The sequence below is a fragment of the Nannospalax galili genome, unplaced genomic scaffold (assembly GCF_000622305.1).
Source record: "Nannospalax galili isolate Female #2095 unplaced genomic scaffold, S.galili_v1.0 scaffold14, whole genome shotgun sequence".
NCBI lineage: Eukaryota > Metazoa > Chordata > Mammalia > Rodentia > Spalacidae > Nannospalax > Nannospalax galili.
Genome location: NW_008336953.1, coordinates 5,163,807 through 5,182,285, shown reverse-complemented (window position 1 = coordinate 5,182,285; position 18,479 = coordinate 5,163,807). Strand labels below are relative to the sequence as shown.

The 18,479-nt window shown below is 39.1% G+C and overlaps 1 protein-coding gene across 1 annotated transcript in view; it reads right to left on the bottom strand.

Annotated features, from left to right (window-relative positions):
* The window catches only part of Myo3a (myosin IIIA), a 256,799-nt gene that overhangs the window by 148,656 nt on the left and 89,664 nt on the right, over nucleotides 1-18,479 (bottom strand). Inside the window, exon 9 of the mRNA XM_008831744.1 lies at nucleotides 885-984. Coding sequence (XP_008829966.1) covers nucleotides 885-984 — 100 coding nt within the window. The remainder of the gene's footprint in view (nucleotides 1-884; nucleotides 985-18,479) is intronic.

The following is an 18,479-nucleotide window of genomic DNA, read 5'->3' as shown; positions in this document are numbered from 1 at the left end:
ACCACTTTTGAAAGAGATGTATCTTTGCTCTGGAAACTGTTACTGAGTATGGTAAAGCTGTAATGAAGTGCCTCTTCTAAAAAATAAAAAAATATATATAATTTAAAAAATGACAATAGGTTCGAAAGAACTGGAAATAGGAGTTCTAAAGATAGGAGAGGTAAGTTGTTAAGACACAACTTATGAGCTACCTATGATCTCAAAACTTGGAAGGGCAGACAGGATTGCTATAAGTTTGAGGTCAAATTTGGCTACATAGTCAGCCCCAGGCCAGCCAGGGCTACATACTGACACCTGTCTCAGAAAACCTGGAGACAGACAGACAGACACACATACACACACAGATAGAGAGAGGAGAGAGAAATAGAAAGAAACAAGAGACCTATATAACTATTTCAATGGTATTTGAAGAACCCTCTGTTCATATCACTGTTTTTTTTTCCTTTTTAAAAATGTATTTATTTTTATTTATTTATTTATTTTTGGCCCACAGAGATCCGCCTGCCTCTGTCTCCCTTATTTTTATTTTTTAAATAATTTATTATTATTTTACTTTTTTAAAACTTTTACAAAAACTTGAGAATTTCATACACGCATATAATATGTTTTGATCAAATCCATGACCCTCCAACTCCTCCCATTATCTCCCCATCACTTTTTTCTGATAACTTCATGTACTCTTTCTTCTTCTTCTTCTTTTTTTTTTTTTTAAATGGGGCTTTTTGCTACTTTAACATTCCCCCCTCTGAAGAGGTAACTCTAAAATCTTTTAAGGGTTAGATAAAAAAGCTCCTACATATTTTCGACATTTTGGGTCTTTGGAATCATATCACTCTTTAAATTAAAGAACTAGAATATTTAAATTCAATTAAACTCAGTCTTACCTCATCCAAAACATCTAGGGTTGCTAAATCATCTACATCCTTCAGACCAGAAATTACGGATCTGTTCAAGTTACCTTTCTTGGTATGAATACGTTCATGCCTGTGAAGAAAAGCCATTTCTGGTTAAAGAACTTATTACTGCTGGGTGTAGTGGTGCATGCCTTTAATCTCAGCACTAAGGAGATAGAGGCATGTGGAACTTTATGAGATCAAGGCTAGCCTGGTCTACATAACAAGTTCTTGGCCATATGGAATTACAGGGAGACCCCTGTCTACAAACAAACAAACAAACAAACAAACAAACAAACAAATAAAATAGAGAACTTATTACTAATTAAAGCAGAAACATATTTTAGATACACAGGAGACTAAAATACTCTATTATGCTGTTTATAGACTAAGTAATAGCTTACTAAAAATACCATAATATATTTGATCTTTAAGATTTTTCTCATTAGGAAACAGTAAATAATCAAAGGATTCATAGTTTTCATTAAGAATTATCCTTGAACCATTGGCAACTGGAAAGAAAAGAATATAGCCTTAAATTTGTTAAACACACAAAGTTGAGGGCTGGTTAGAGCACTCAGTTGTTAAGGGCACCTACTGCTCTTGTAGAGAATCTGAGTCTGTTTTCCAGCACCTGTGTCAGACACCTGTGGTTTCATGGGATCATATCCACACACAGACATATGCATATATATAATTAAAAATAAAATAATCCTTAAAATATGTAAAGCGTTTTCAATATTCTTATATGTGATTTAAACAATGAGGTGGAGCTTCTGAAAGCCTTAAATTCATTTGATTTGGGCCACTGACAGGGATACAGGAATACACAATAAATTACAAACTAATTTTTAAAATTTGCTGAGTACATAGGAACTAATTTCAAGTACTAGAAAGTGTGTTTTCTAAGTGGAACACTTCAGTGGCCTCCAAAATGAAGGTGAGAGCCCGGTGTGGTGGTGCACACCTTTAATTCCAGCACTCTGGAGGCAGGGTCAGTCAGATCTCTGTGTGATCAAAGTCAGCCTGGTCTACATAGTGAGTTCTAGGCTAGCTGGGGCTACAAAGAGACCCTGTCTCAGAAAAACAAAACAAAACAAAAACAAACAACAGCAACAGACAGGCTGAGATAGAACAAAGGATTGAGAAGTTGCCAAGATAAACATGATTTGTTTAAACTTTTCTGGACATTCATTTTGCGTTGAAGAGAGCTGTATTTTGGTGCTGATTTGGGGGCATTCTTTTAAACATTTGAATTTGTCCACTAGCATAAAGGTGAAGGAATAAATAAATGATAGCGATTATAAAGGATCGTAAACATTTCCTCAGAAGGCTACAATGGGAGAGTTTTTGTTAAGGACACAAATGGCCTTTACTCTGCTAATGCCAAGGCCAATTAAAAGCTTTCTTACCTGAGGGCCTGGCAGCATCCAGCAAACACCTTCCTGCGCACACTTGCTCTGGTTTCTCATGCTTCCCTCAGTTCCTTTCCTTATTCAATGATAACTCTTTCCAAGCATTTTCTTCTGATTCCTCATCACCAACCTGTCGCATTTCCACCTCCTAAACTTTAGTTCTTGGACCCGTTTTCGTCTCTACATTTACCTGCTTGTATCATAACTTGAACTATCATGTCTGTGCTGACAACTTTAGATGTATTCATCCAGTGGCTCATCAAAACTTCACTTGAAGTCTTGCAGGCAGATGGTACATCTCAAACCAAACTCCTGAAGACCCTGGTCGTGGTGACTCTACTTTTCTGATTACCCAGAACAAGAATTTTAGAGACATTCAAAGGGTCACTGTGCTGAGTTCAGAGGGGAGAGATGGTACCAGGGGGCTCACCTGGAAAGCTGTGGCAGTATCAGGAGGATGGGGAGGAGGTGGCAGTCCTGTAATTGTGACAATGAACCAGATGAGGTTTCTATCTGAATTACATGAGGATGGTGAGAAAAAGTCAAGAATGTCCAAATCCTGTACTTTTTCTTGTTGTTGTGATGGTTTTGCTTTGTTCCATCATTATTTGTTGAAAGAAAATCCCATCTTAGGAAATTCACAGTCTAATTGAGGTAATGGGCTGGCTGCTATGAATCTGAAGCCTGCCTAGGCTATATAGTGAGGTTCAATAGTTCGAGGGTAGCTTAAGCAATAGAGTGAGGGCCTGTCTCAATATAATCTCCATAAAAGGAAAAAGAGAAACCATAGAGCTACAGACTAGAAAATATTTACAGCAGGAACAGCACTTTGGTCCTATTTATAATCCTCTTTTTTTTTGTTCTGTCTTCTTGAGATAGGATCTCCTGTAGCCCCAGCCATCCTGGAACTCACTATGTAGACCAGGCTGGCCTCGAACTCACAGAGATCTGCCTGCCTCTGTCTCCCAAGTGCTGGGATTAAAGGTGTGTACCACCGGCTGATATAATTCTTAATTATATTTCTCCTTAATTGGTCATATAAAAATATTAAATTTACAATTATGGTCTTATTTGTATGGATGACTTAGTTAATTTTTTAAGTCTTTTACTAGAATGTAATTTCCTTGACTTATGAAGCATCTTTATTTTTTGTTGAATTCCATAAACAAACAGGTTTTTTTAGACTATGGTAGGTCTTCAGTAAATGTTAGCAGAATTAATGAATAAATGTATTCGCTCACAGGACTTTCACATAGTTGGTTTCTACATTTTCCAAATCAAGTGGGTATCATCTTATATATTCCACAATATTTGAAGAGATTAATTGTTCTGATATGTAATTTTTAAGAAAAATGGAGTTCAAGTTATTCATTTCAGTGAAGAAAATATCTGCATTTTTCATCATTTTTATGAGTCCATTTAGTGCACAAGGTGGAGAATGACCAGAAGCAGCTGGTGAAGAACAGGGAGATCTATGCTCAACTACTGACTCCCTCCCTCTCTTTCCAAGAAGTCATTTTCTAGAATGCTTTTGGTACTGGAGTCAAAAACTTAGGAAAAAGGTGGTTGCTAATATGCCTAATAATTCCAGATGGCATCCCATTTTCATAGCTGAACTTAAAGTTTTCCTGGCATGGAATTCGTGGCCCTCACAACCCTGCAGTCCCAGTCGTTTCAGCAACGCTGCCTACCACCACCTCTGAACAGAGCCCTGCCTCCCCGCAGGCAGGTATTTAAATGGCCTTGTGCTGTACCCACTCTGTTTTCTCCATCTGGAATAATTTCTTTTCCGTGCCTGGAAAATTTCTACTTATCTCTCAAAAGTAGGCCCAGATACATCCTCTCCATGGGGTTGTTACACATCTTGTCAGAACACACTAGTAAAACTAGCAAAACGCACACATTAAGTTACATCTCTACATGTTCTACCAGATTGTGAAAACCTAGTTTTTCATACCCCTATCTATGGATACAAAGATGCAGAAGGAAAGTAGTGACTTGAGTCTCCTCTCTTACCTTTAACATGAGATCTGTGTTTGCCTGAGCAAACTCTATGTTCTGAGCTTTGTTTGAGTAAAAAAGAAAATCCTCTAAATGAAAAGGTAGAACTGCTATCAAATAAAGACCTCAGTGCCAGGCATGGGTTACCTCTTCTTGAGTTGTTGGCTAGAGGGGTGCCATAGATCCCCAAACATCATGGGCTACTGCTATTGCTCTTGGTTACTCTCCAGAACTTGACGGTAAGACCCTATTGCTGAACACAATATACACTTGAGTCATAGAACATGGAAAAATCAAGCTGGTACTACCTGGAAGCTCCAACACTATTGGCTAGTTTTTGCAGTGCTGGAAGGTGCTATGCATGGTACTTGGGGAGAAAAGTCATCATCTGTCTTACCCAGATGTGACTCCTGTGAGCTACAATATTGACTGACCTAGCATATATGGCCACTGGCACAGTTGTGGCACAATAACTTTTTGAGTAAACAACCACTTTCTGATTCAATTTAAGGTCAACTTCATAAGACGAACCTTATGCCTGGTACTGTTAGCTGGGTCATGAAAGAACCTGTGGCTGAGTATATCATAGGCCCCATGGAAGAAGCTAATAGTATTGTTCTTCTAAATGGACATAGTATTAAACTTTCCCCTCAATACTTATCTTTAAATCCATTGATTAGTGCAGCTCTCAACTCTTATCAAAGAACCTTCATTGTGCAGTAGTTGGAGATTAAGTCAGAGTCCTTTAACTGGTCATGACACAGAGACTAAGAGACTGTGGAGTGCTCAGCTCTACAGGAAATGTCTATATCACTCTCCCTTCCCCCAAAACCCGGGGTGGGGAGGAGGGGATGGAAATATTGTCAGAGCCAGAGGCAGTAGATGTCTGCAGCAAAACAGTATTTGCTGGACATGACAGGGCTGTGATACATATGAGCTCACAGAGGCTGAGACTGTCTGCAGAAGACATGAACAAGATCAAGTCAGCCAAAATCCCGGCATGGATAGGAGAGGGTCTCACAAAGTCCCACCTCATCTGAGGAGTTATTGGCAATTTATGGCTGTTAGGGGAGGAAGATTCAGTTTTCTCAGGGGATGCAACCCTGAAGAGGCTACCCGTGCTCCAGTAGATGTTTCCACACCCTCCACAGGCAGCATTAAGTGGATTCAGTGGGTTTTAAAAAAAGGAAAAGCGCATGAAGTTGGGAGGGAACGGTGTTCGTGGACTAGGAAAAGAATTGGAGTGGAGGAGATATGGAGGTGGATTTGGTTGCACATTATATTCATGTATGAAATTCTCAAACAAGAAAATTTAAAGTGTTTATTTCATAATAATAATAAGAGTAATACCACAGATATTGCAGTAGTATTTTCTTTAGAACTTCCTTATATCTGTGTTTGTTTTAATACAAATGTGAATGTGCCATTCAATTCAACCCATGTTGTTAAGTTTAAGGCATTGAGCTAAATGTTGTTCCAGTCAATGAAGTTTAATCCTGTGAAATATATAACACAAGCATTTTAAAATGTGCAAGGTGTATAGCAAGTGTCCAAACTGAAAATAAGAAATAAAATGTTATGGAAATCTCAAGGAGAAGATAATTAATTCCATTCTGGTATGTTGAATATGGTCCTGAGATTTCATTGTGCATCTTGACTTAAGTAGGGGTAGGATTTCCACAATTGAGCAAGTATGTTCACATGTGCCATGGTCCCTGCTGAGTGATCAGCTCTGAAGGAACAACATGTGAATGGCACATGCCCCACACCCAATGGTCATCTGTTATGGGTAAAAGGAGGAGGGCTAGAGTATACAGAGTGGACATGGAAGAATTTAGATCATTAGAGGGCATGGCAATGATAAATACTGATGTCTCAAATGCTTTCAAGTTCCCAATGTCCAGAAGTAAAGCATAATCTCTCTTCACAGGCTCTGAAGCTCCTTCAGTGCGTCCTGTCTCATTGACTGACCTTCTATTAATTGTAGGTAGCAGGAATCCCCATCTTGCTCACTTCACATCCACCACCAAATTATACTATTTAATGTCCTAAATGTTTCCCAAGTCTCCCTCTTCTCCATATTCACTGAGGAGATGCTGGAATGTTGACTGAGGTGAAGATGACTATCCTCACAACAGTGAGTGAGGACAGGAGGAAGATGTCAGATACCATTAAAACTACAGAGAAAAGAATTTCAAGGAGAGTAAACAAGAAAGTTAAAGGGTATAAAGAAACTGAACACAATGAAATCCAGGAAGGCAGCTTAAAGGATAGTTAGGTCATCTTATTTCAAAGAGACTAATGACAAGTAGAGTTCTATAAATTTAGATTGCCCTTGGAGAAGCTGACAACTAAGAGTGACGAGGATTACAGCTTGAGAAGAAATTGGCATATTAAGGGATGGATTAACTTAGGAAATAGAAGACTTTATGAACCAAAAATGTTTGGATCCAGAGGAGAGGAGAATCTTGATGGTGTGATGCAGGAAGCTTCACAGAAGAGCGCCTCAGACATGCCAGGAACTTCATCACATACAGGAAAGGGGTTCTCCACCAGGAAGAGAGAGAAAGGGACCAGGTGAGTTGTCAAGTGAAAACGTGTTTATATTTCTAGACAGGAAGCCACCTAAGCGACTTTGTATTCATTTCTAAAGAAAAGGGCAACAGATATTGGGAGCAGAGAAAATAGACACTACTTCAGACAGTTGCTGCTGAAGATGAGCTAGAAGTCACCTGTGGATGAGCAAAATAACTAATGAGTAGATTCATGGTCCAACGGAGAGAAAATGGGAACATCTGCATAAGTTAACTAGGAGTAGGCTGCAGGGGGACGGAGAGGCCACAAACTGGTCCAGAGTCTTAGGAATGTCAGCACACTCCAAAGAGATGTGATTGAAGTGTTTGCTTTCATTTTTTTTATTACAATAGACTGTATTTTTAAAAGCAATTCACAGCAAAATTGAAGGGAAAAACCAGGTTTCCTACATACCCGTTGCCCTGATGAGGACATGGGCTCCCTCACTATCAGTTCACCACACCACAGTAGTATATTTCTTGCAGTCAATGAACCTGCACTGACAGATCATCACCCAAAGCCCATAGTTAACAGGATTATTAGTAACAGGATCTCGTACACTCTATAGATTTCATCAACTGTAACATGTGTGTAAAATTATAGTGGCTTATGGAATTGAAGTTTTCTGTACCCTGCCTATTTATTTTCCCTCTCTTTTAGGAGCTGGTAGTCTGGGTACTTTTGTTGTGATGCAGTCCTGCCTTTTTCAGATAAGATTGGAATAATACAAATATAACCTTTAAGCTTGGCTTCATTCACTTTGTAATATGCACTTGTTTTCCTCGTGTCTTTTTATGATTTGATGGCTTATTGCTTTTGAACACTGAATACATTCCATTTTCTTGTTATCTACTTACTTGTAGGAGTACAGTTTTTATATACCATCTGTTAATATTCTGTTGAGGATATTGGTATGTAAGTTCATGAGACACTGTAGTCTTCTTGTAGCTTTGGTTTTGCTGTTAGGGCAATAATGCCACCTTGTAGGAGCGTTTAAAGTAGTCACTTTGCTTCTGTCTTCTGGGAAAGTATAGAAAATTGATACAACTTCTTCCTTAAATACTTGACAGAATTCAGTCATAAACCATATAGGCCTGGCACTTTCTATTTTGGGATATTATCTATTTTGGAATATTATTTCTCCAGACACAGACCTATTCAAATTGTTTATTTATTCTTCTCTGAGCTTTGGGAGATATGTTAGCTTGGTCTGCATCAAACAATTATCATGGAAAAGGGACACAAATAGGAAAGGAAGAAGTCAAATTATTCCTATTTTCAGATGTTATTATCCTATATTTAAAATTCTCTAAAGTGGGGCCAGTAAGATAGCTCAGTGGGTAAGGACGCTTGCTGCCAAGCTGATGACTCCGATTCCATCCCTAGGACCCATATGGTAGAAAGAGGGAACTGATTTCTGCAAGTTGTCCTTTGATCTCCATGTCTGATCCAGGCTATCAAATCTGTGTATGTATACACACACACACACACACACACACACACACACACACACACACACAATGAAATCCAGATTCTTTATGTGAGAGAAAGCATGGCATTTTTGTTTCTCAGTTTAGCTCATTTTGTTTAACATAAAGGTCTCAAGCTCCATTCACTTTCCTGAAAATGTCATGATTTCATTTTTCTTTTGAGCTGAATAAAATTCCACTGTGTTTATGTACCCTGTTTTCTTTATCCATTCATCCATCGGTGGGCAGCTAGGCAGGTTCCATTTCTTAGATATTGTGATTAGTGCAGTAATAAACATGGGTGAGTAAATATCTCTGTAGCACACTGACTTAGACTCCTTTGAGTACATACCCAGGGGTGGACCATTGGGTAGTTCATGTTGTTTTAGCGAGGAACTCCCACATTGACTTCCATCATTTCTCCACCAGTTTGCCATACATTTCCACCAGCAACACATGGGAGTTTTACCCTATATCCTCACCAGCAATTTTGGACCTTTGTATTCTGATGTTAGCCATTCTTACTTGGGCGAGATGGACTCTCGAAGTAGTTGTTGAGCACAATTTGAATTATTTTTCAGCCATTTGTGTTTATTCTTTTCTGTCTAGTAAATTTATTTTCCCATTCATTGAGTGGATGATTTGGGTTTTGGTGTTGAACTTTTGAGTTTTTATAGCGTCTATATAGAAACCTCCAGGTTTGTGTGCAGTTGGCAAAGCTTTTCTCGTATTTGGTAGTAGGCTATCTCTTTACTCTGCAGATTCTGTTTGGTTTGGGTTTTTCCTACTCAAAAGTTTTAATTCCATGCTATCTCATTTGTCAATTTTTAGGAACACTTCCTGTGTTCTTTTCAGAAAGTTTTGATGTATGCTGTATGTGGAAGTCTTTTTCTCTATCGGTTTTAGAGTTTCAGGTCTTATGTTTAGGTCTTTTCTATTGTTGAACTGACTTTTGTGCAGAGTGAGAGATGTGGATTTAGTTTCATTCTTCAACATGTACAGTTTTTCCAGCACTGTTTATTGGTCTTTTCTCCAATGTATATTTTGACACCTTTGTTGAAAATTAAGTGAATGTAGCTTAGTGAATTAATTTCTGTTTTTGTGCTGTATCATGCAGTTTTTGTTACTATGGCTCTGTAGTGTACCTTAGGAAACTTTTTGGGTTCTGTATCAAATATCATTGGAATTTTGATGAAGTTTGCATTAGATCTATAGATCACTTTTGGCAATGCAGGAATTTTTACAATATTGATTCTGCTAATCCATGAGCACAGGAACTCTTTCTATCTTCTAGCGTCTTCAGTTTCCTTTTGCCATTTTACAAGACTTTCACCTCCTTGATCAGGTTTATTCTTAGGGATTTTATTTTTATATTTTGAAGGTACTACGGATGGGAATTTATCCCTGATTTCTGTTTTGGTAAGTTCGCTATTGATATAGTTAAAGCTACAAATTTTGTGTGTTGATTTTGTATACTGCAACTTCTAATGCATCTCTTTAATTTCTTCGTCTTGTTTTATTGCTCTAGCTAAGACCTTGAGCACTACATTGAGTAAGAGCCGCGAGGTGGGGCACAGTAGTGTTCCTGGTTTTAGAAGAAACACGTTTCACTGTTCCCTGCTTAGCATACTGCTGGATGCAGGTTTGTCACATATCTCCTTCTTACACTGAGATGTGTTCTTCCTATTCCTGTGTCCTTCAGGATTTTATCATGAAACAGTGTTGAACTTTGTCAAGGGCTTTTCCTGCATATATTGAGATGATCATGTGATTTTTCCTTCACGTCTACTACGTGTGTATTACATTTATTAATTTGCATATGCTGACCCAACCAACCTTACATGCCTGGGATGAAACCCAGTTCTTCGTTTTTGTTTTGTCTGCCTGATGTCCAGGAGATCCATAGTGATGGTTTCCCTTCATTTCTGATGTCACTAATTTTTGTTGTTTTTGTTTGTTTGTTTGTTTGTTTCATGGTTGCCCTGGATAGATGCCTAACAATTTCAGTGTTCTTTTCAAAATTGCCAGTGTTTGACTTTCTGTACTTTCTGTTTTGATTTTCCCGTTCTCAATTTCATTGATTTCTGCAGTAATTTTTATTATTTATTTTCTTCAGCATACTTGGAATTCGTTTGCCCTTCCTTTCTAGTTCAAGTTGAAGCTTAGGTGGCTGATTTTTAGATCTTCCCTGTTTTATGTATTCAATATAAATTCTTGGTCTAATGATTCCAACATGCCTCCAACATCTGAGTCTGGTTCAGATACTTCCTGTTTCTTGCAACTTTGTTGTGTAGGGGTTATTCTTTTTCCTCTATGTTATACTTTTTCTGGGTAAATGCACTGGGTACAAAGAACAGGAAACTGACCTTAATTAATGTGGTGGTAAGCATAGGGAAGCTTGACATAGTCTTCTGCCTTGATTCAGTCTCACCCCTTTAAGCCAGGGTGCTTGGACTGTGAGCTTAGCAAGTAGTTTCAATTTTCCCACTTCTGCCTTCCCGTCCCAGTTCTTAGGAGGACAGGATGATTGGGTGGGGTTGGAGTTGGATTGTGTCCTTTTCTTTAGGTTGGTTATACTCTGAAAACAAAAGTCTTGGTAGTCTGGACTTCGCTAAAATATTTTCTCTTGAAGACCAGGCCTTGTTATATAATGGAAAGTTTTGACGTATTTTGAAAGTAACTGCTTTTCCTCTCTCCCTTATGTAAATATGAGGAAACATTTTCCAACTTTCACTGTGAGAACCTGTTTGATCTCTTAGAAATAAAAGTCACAGACGTGTGGGGCTCCCTAGAATTGTGACTCCCTGTTGTGTTTAACTTGGACTCATCCACACTGGGCCCCTGGCAATTCATCAAACATGACCCAGGTTATGCCATCCCACTAATGGTTTCAGGAAAACCTTCTGCTCCAGTGTGAGGAGATTCTCTCTGGCTCCCTGCTGGTCAGCTCAGGTTTGCAGGCTGCAGCTGACCTTATGATCCTATGTGGTACACACAAGAGCTGCTGCTTCTTCAGTTTGCTCAACTTCTTGCTGTTCTCAGAATAGAATTAGGACCTTAAAGGTCTTCTATATATTAGATAGGAGAGTGAATGGAGTGGGATTTTAGAGAAGTTTTTTTTATGAAAATGTTGGGGACAGGGACAAGAGAAATCAATAAAGTATAGCTCAGCTTCCCTAAAGCAACCTTCACCTATATGTGAGGCTTGAGATAGAAACAGCCAGCGTTAGCCCATATTGCAACTCTTTCTCTCGTGCACCAGGGTCGGCCGAGTGAAGTGGGGTGGATCTTGGTATTACATTCCTGTTGCTGTTGTAATAAATTTATCAGACATCTTAAAACAGCAAGCCCTTATTCTCTTCCAGGTCTGGGGTCAGAAGTCCAAAACTGGCTTGGCTGGTCTAAGCCCAGGTGTTGTGAGCAGTTACTCTTCCATAGGCTCTAGGAGAGACCCTTCCCTTGCTGTATCCAGTGCCTGGAGGGGGCAGACATTCGTGCTTTGTGGTCACATCCCTGGTGGCAGCTTCAGCTCTTTCACGGTTTTCTAGCTTTCCCTCTTGCTGACTTTCTTGGCTTCTTGATGAAGAAGCTCAGGAGTTTTTGTAGCACCCAGATAACCAGGATATTCTCCCCCTCTCCAGCCCTCGACCCAATCACAAGTGCGGTCTCTTTTGCCATGCAAAATGACACTCACAGGCTCCAGGACTGACTTAGAGGATCTTTGAGAGTTTTCATGCACCTACTACAATCTGGAAAAGCAAAGCAGACAGTACACAGGGACACCGGCAGGAAGGAATGCAAAGGGGAACGTGTGTTGAAAAAGGTTAAAAAGTTTGCCTTGAAATGGTTAGGAGTATTTCTGAGCCAAAATTTCCAGCTACTTCCCCTTAAGACATCATTTCTTTTTTTTTCCCCTTTTTTTCCTCAATGCATATTTTTACTGAATTTTTGTGCATTTCATACAATGCCTCTTAATCATATTTAGACCCTATCCCCCATCTGCACCTCCCATAGCCCCTGCCACTGGATTTCATGCATTCTGTCATATATGTTAAGGCCTATCAAATCAGGTTTGTGTACCCAGATGTCACTCGGTGAAAGTTCATCCACTGGAGTCTAGTCAGCCTACCTAGCATCACTCCCTTAAGGAAGATCAGTTCTCCTTCACCCAAAGTGATCAGCTGCCAATAGTTCCTGGGCTAAGGACTAAGGTGGGGCCTGCTGCCTATGTCCCCAGATCTATGCTGGTTTTTTGTCTGATTTCTTACCTGAATCACTGCAAACAGTGTGAATGGCCCTTTGGAGCCCAAGTCAATTTGACACCGGCTGCTGGCTGCTCAGCACCCTGCAGCTGTCACTCAGAAAGGTCGCAGGTCTGACTCCACTCTATTCCTCGGTCTCTCCTTACATTCTAACAGTCTCCCTATGCACTGCTCTCTAGCCTGTCTCTGGCCGTGCCTCTGGTACTCAGTGCTCACCTGCCTCAGAGGCTCTGCTGTGACTCTTCTCTCTGTGAAGACGGTCACAAGATTGAGTAGCACCTTAGGATGAGAAGCTCCAGCTGACAGCTTTTAATACTGGAATTGTACTCCCCATCCCCAGGACACCCAATCCTCTTTGCTTTCAGCTTTTAATTTAGCATGCATGAATACAGTGCTTCTCTTACTAATGTATTATACACATTATCTGACTCTTCCCATAGGTATTTAAACCCTATTAGAATAGAACTGTTTTGTTTTAATTTGTTAACTGACACCTCTCATATTCCTAGAACAGGTTCTTACAAATGTTGGTTGCTCAAATTATATTTCTTGGGTACTCAAGTCAATATTTCACCTTTAAAATTTTATTTTTATATGTATAAATGTTTTTCCTTTCAATATTTCTCTCTTATCTTCATTTCACAGAACTGGTTGACATTCTTGTCACTTCATTAAATGTTCACTTTCTGTAAGGCTTGAAAGAAGAAACGCCAAATTCCTTCTGTAAGACTTTTGTCCTCTTGTGAAGTGAAAAGTGTGGCTTATGAACCAGGCTGTATTTCCCATTTATTTAGGCTATAATATTTTCTTTGTGTTGTCAAAGGTTACTAATGCCCTCAGGGGTAGTTATTATAGCTTTACTTGTATTTTACTTCTACACATTGAAAAAAGAAACAACTCCTGCTGCTGCCCTGAAGTTAAATTTTCATCTTTACTATTTAGTTGTATGATTGTAAAGGAACAGCTTTATTTGCTTTTTCTTTGGTTAAAAATACTCTTGTAAATATCAACCTCTATCATCTAAGGTGATTTGGGAGCCACTGGCGTAGAATAGCAATCCTTGTCAAACATTAATCCCATCAATGCGCTGTGTTAGTTTCCTTATCCATCTTTAAATTTCAGTAACAAAGGCAACTGTTGATACCAGTGGGTGTTAAGGCTCCCACTGCTATGCTCTGCAAGACTAGATTTTATTTGTTGCTTGACTCCTTTAGCTTAAGTGTATCATTTTGAAGTGATGATGGAGAAGAAAACAACACCAGCCCAGTCAGATCTTGAGACCAATCAGACAATTAGAGTAATGTATGGCAAGTTGGGCACTCTTACTAAAGTTTAACTGACCTCTCTATTCACAGAACCCTAATACTTCTTTAAAAATATGCTCCTGTCTGGGCTGTAAAGATAAATATATGTTCATAAAGCGTGTAGCAGAGCTGGAAGGAAAGGTAAGGTTGGAAAGTTACATACAGAAGCAGATGAAAATTGGAACCTCAGGTAAGGACCATAACTCATGCTTCATTGAGTAATTACAAGCAAGTAAAACAAGTTCTTCTTTGTGTGAAGTGATTGTTCATCTCCTTTCCTGGTTCCAATGGAGGAACTTCCCTACTTGAGCAAAGGCCATCGCTCTGCTGTGTGTTTGCTTTCTCGGGATTTGCTGCTGATCATCTCCTGTCCTACACATTGTTAGCCACATCCATCTGCCAGTGATCTAGGACCTCTCACTTGTCAACTTTCTCTCCTTTGATCCCTGCCCATTCCCCACTTCTCAGCTGTGCCTCCAAACGAGTAGCTCATATTCCTGTCTCTTCATCTCCACTTGCCTCCACTTCTCACAGTAGGGGCTCCACCCCGTTCTGCCGGTGTGGCTCTTGCCAAGATCCTGAAAGAACTCTGTGACCAAATTCAAAGTTACTCAATCTTCTTGAATAAACAGTACTACTTGGAAAAGGCCATAGTTCTCTCCTTGACACGCTTTTTTTATGGGCCTTGCAAGAGACCATATTCCTTTGAGGTTCTGCCGCTGAGGGCCACACTCCCTCGCTCTCCAGTTCTGGCTTCTCCAAGAATTCTACTTTTGTCTTTCACTGTTCTTTGTTGACACTAACTCAGTAACCTCAATGACATGGCACTGAACATTTCAATAAGCAAATGACTAAAAAGCCATCTCCAACATGAAAATCTCCCTTGAAGAACAGACCATGAAACAATCTGCCCATTCAGTAACTCTACCTTGATACTTAATTGGAATGTTAAATTCAGTATGCCTCTAGCAAAAGATGCGACCACCTTCTACCCTATGTGAATAAATACAGGGGATTGCATTATCATCCATGGTCTTGGAACACCACCAACATTACACTTTGGGCTGCCTAGGTGATTATGAACATAAAACATATAATTTATATATAAAGTTGTATTTGTACTACATATATAATTTGTTTATATATAATACATCATATTATATTTGCATATAGTTGGCTGTTTATAGATACAGGTTGTGAATCCATAGATTCAACAAATCAAGATTGAGACTATTTGGAAAAATTATGTGTCTATGACATACTATGGACATGGACTTGAACAGTTGAGCTGGAACTGACCTGGAAGCCTGCTCCCCAAAGACTAGTTCTTACTCTGATACTATGCAAGCTGCCAGGAAGAAAACCAATCAATGATTCAACCCACCTGCAAAAGCAATGAACCATAACTATGACCAGTCCAGCAAACTATCTCGATTGGTGCAGTAGTGGCACTTTTATCTTGGGGGTAATCAACAGCTGTCTAACTGGACTTAAGACCAGCTCAATGGGAGGGAATTCATGTGTAGTTCTACAAACAAGCCAAGTACACATGGCTGGAGAGGTCATAGACCCCAGAGTAAACTTCTGTCACTTCCTTAGACTGAAGTAGTTATTTACTGTGTTGTAAATACATGTCCTTATATTTACAGACATGTGTAGCTCTCACAACTCATCAAAGAAGCTTCTTTTTGTAACAGATGGAAACTATTACAAAATTTCAGATTACAACTGGTCAAATGTAGAGAATAAGTGTCTGTGAGGTGCCTAACTCTAAGTGACACATCTAAATGTAACCTCTACACTGAAGGCTCAGGGAACATTGCAGAAGAGGAGGTGGAGAGAATGTAAGAGCCAGAGAGCCAAGACACCTGGCTAGTTAATGCAGTCTAGACATGATAGGGAAGCTATACCAGTGAAATCTCCACAGTACAGTAGTCTAACAAGATCTTCATAGTGACAAAACCCCATTTCAAGATGAAGAGCTACAGGTATTGAATGGATGCTGAAGGAGGGAGAATCAGTTTTCTCCAGGGATTAGCTTCCCAAGCAAAGGTTATCTAATCTCAAAGGGACAGCCTTAAACACAGGTAAAACAGGTACACAGAACAACATTAAATGGGCTCAGTGCAATGTGTATGTATATGTGTGGAGTAGGGAAGAGACATGGAGGAATTGGAGGGGGACTTGGATAGATGGACATAATGCAAATACAATCCTTATGAATTCTCAAAAATAAAATTAACAAACAGACACCACGAAAATGTCTATACCGAACTTGTACAGACATTTTCTTTGTCATCATTTCTTAAGCATTAGGGTATAATAACTTTATATAGCATGTATACAGTGTTAAGTATTATAATGTAGGATAAAATACACAGGAGGAGGTATATAGCTTATTTACAAATGTGACATAATTTTATATAAAGAATTTGAGGTTCCATGGATTTTTGTATCTATAGGAAGGCCTGGAACCGATTCTCTGTGAAAGTCAAATGATGATTCCATATATACACCACACACACACACACACACACACACACACACACACACACAATTTAATGGAAACACAGTCAAGTCTGTATTAGAATCAACTGGGAAGTGATAATGCCCTGTTCCAACATGTTTCTAATACTAGAATTGCCATGGTTTGCTATTTACATATTTCCCTTTCTTTCATTTTTTGTTTGGTTTTATTTTGTGGATTTTTGTTTGAGACAGTCTCCTTGAAGTCCCAGCGGGTCAGGAATTCACTATGTAGACACGGCTGGCCTTGATCTCATGGAGATCTGCTTGCCTCTGCCTCCAGAGTGCTGGGATTAAAAGTGTGTGACACCACACCTGCCTTTCTTTTCTTTTTTTTTTTTTAAAATAAGATATTGGGAATTTGACTTCAGATTTGGGGTGCTGACAACACAGCAGACAGTAGCAGGGATATCAGAGTATAAGGGCTCTAGTGGGGGGAGGGAGGCTATGCGAGGGTGTTACCTGGGAAGTGGGTGTAAAAATAGATAAAACAAAGTAAAACCCACCTGAATTTATATAAATGTACAGTCTTTCACTTAAAAATGAATCTCTCCAGATTGCTAAGTGCAGCACATCTTCTTTTTTCTTTTTCCCTTCTATTTCTCGTTCTTCTTCCCTCCCCCTCCTCCCTGCCTTTGTCCCTCTCCCTGTCCATGTCCTTATTCCTCTCCCTCTCTCCTCTTCTGCAGAGATTATGAAAATAAATGAGGAAGCAAATGAGATTAGGGCATCTGAGCAGCAGCAGTAACATTTTATGTGACTTTGAATCCTACTCAAAGACTAAATTTTCTGTTTTTAAACTTTAACTGTTATCATTATGAAATATTTCTCTTTGGGGCTAGGGAATGGCTCGGTAGATAAAGCACTTGATGCACAGCATGAAGACCAGACTTTGGATTTCCAGCACCCACATAAAAACCTGGGCTGGCATACTGTCCTACCTCTAACCCCAGTGATGAGGTGGTGGAGTTGGGGATTCCTGGAGCAAGCTGGCTAGCTACATTAGCCAAGTGGGTGGACTTCAGATTTGGTAAGAATCCCTGTCTGAGTAAATAAAGTGGAGGAGAGGAATCAAGGAAGGCTTTGATGTCAATCACAGGCCTCCACATACATATCCACGTGCATACATGTGTACACACACATACAAGCATGCATACATGTGCACATCCTCCAAACACACAATTTCTCTTCTATTCCCTATCAAAAATAGTGAAAGGTTTCATTTAATTTTAGGAATAAAATTTTCCAGTAAGTTATTTCCAATATATTTTTTAACTAAAGCATTTGATATTATGGGGAAAATGTGCTAAGAGGAGCGAAAATGTGTGGTCAAGGGAACGGTTGTGCTCCACTGTGTTCAAGCCATGCCCCTCTTCACTATACGTGTGCATCAGTCAGGCCCATTATCTGGCCTCCTGAAGAGCGCTGCAGCATTCAATCATAAGTGGAATTTATGCAAATATGTTTTTTTCTGATAGCAACAACAAAAAAATTAGATTCAGATGAATCCTAGGCTGCTGCTAATTCAATAGAAAACAAATAAAGCTTCAATACTTCAGCATTTCTTGCAAGTGTGCTTATATAGGTTCAGTTTACTGATAATTCCTTGGGTTGCAATGTGTGTGTGTGTGTGTGTGTGCATGTGTGTGTGTGTGTGCGTGTGTGTGTGTGTTTCTCTGTACACTGTTTTTAATATGCTAATGCCTTTAAGAAAAAAGGTAAAAATATGTATATCCAGAAATTGCTTTTTTTTTTTGCAAAATACATTGTATTTGTCCCTGTTAAAGTGCACTTTTTTGTTGGGTATAATTGTTTTCAGGCATCTCTTTAAATAAAAAAGTTAAATATTCCAAGAAAATGTGCACGTACTTTTTTTTTTAACCTATTCAATAACATTTTTCTGAGCTACGGTACATCTCTTTCAAAATTGGCTGTACATTTTTAGGTTTACAGGTTTACTATTACACTTATATAATCTTTTACTCATTATAAACTCTATAAGACATAAAATTAAATGAGGTTCCAACATTTAAAA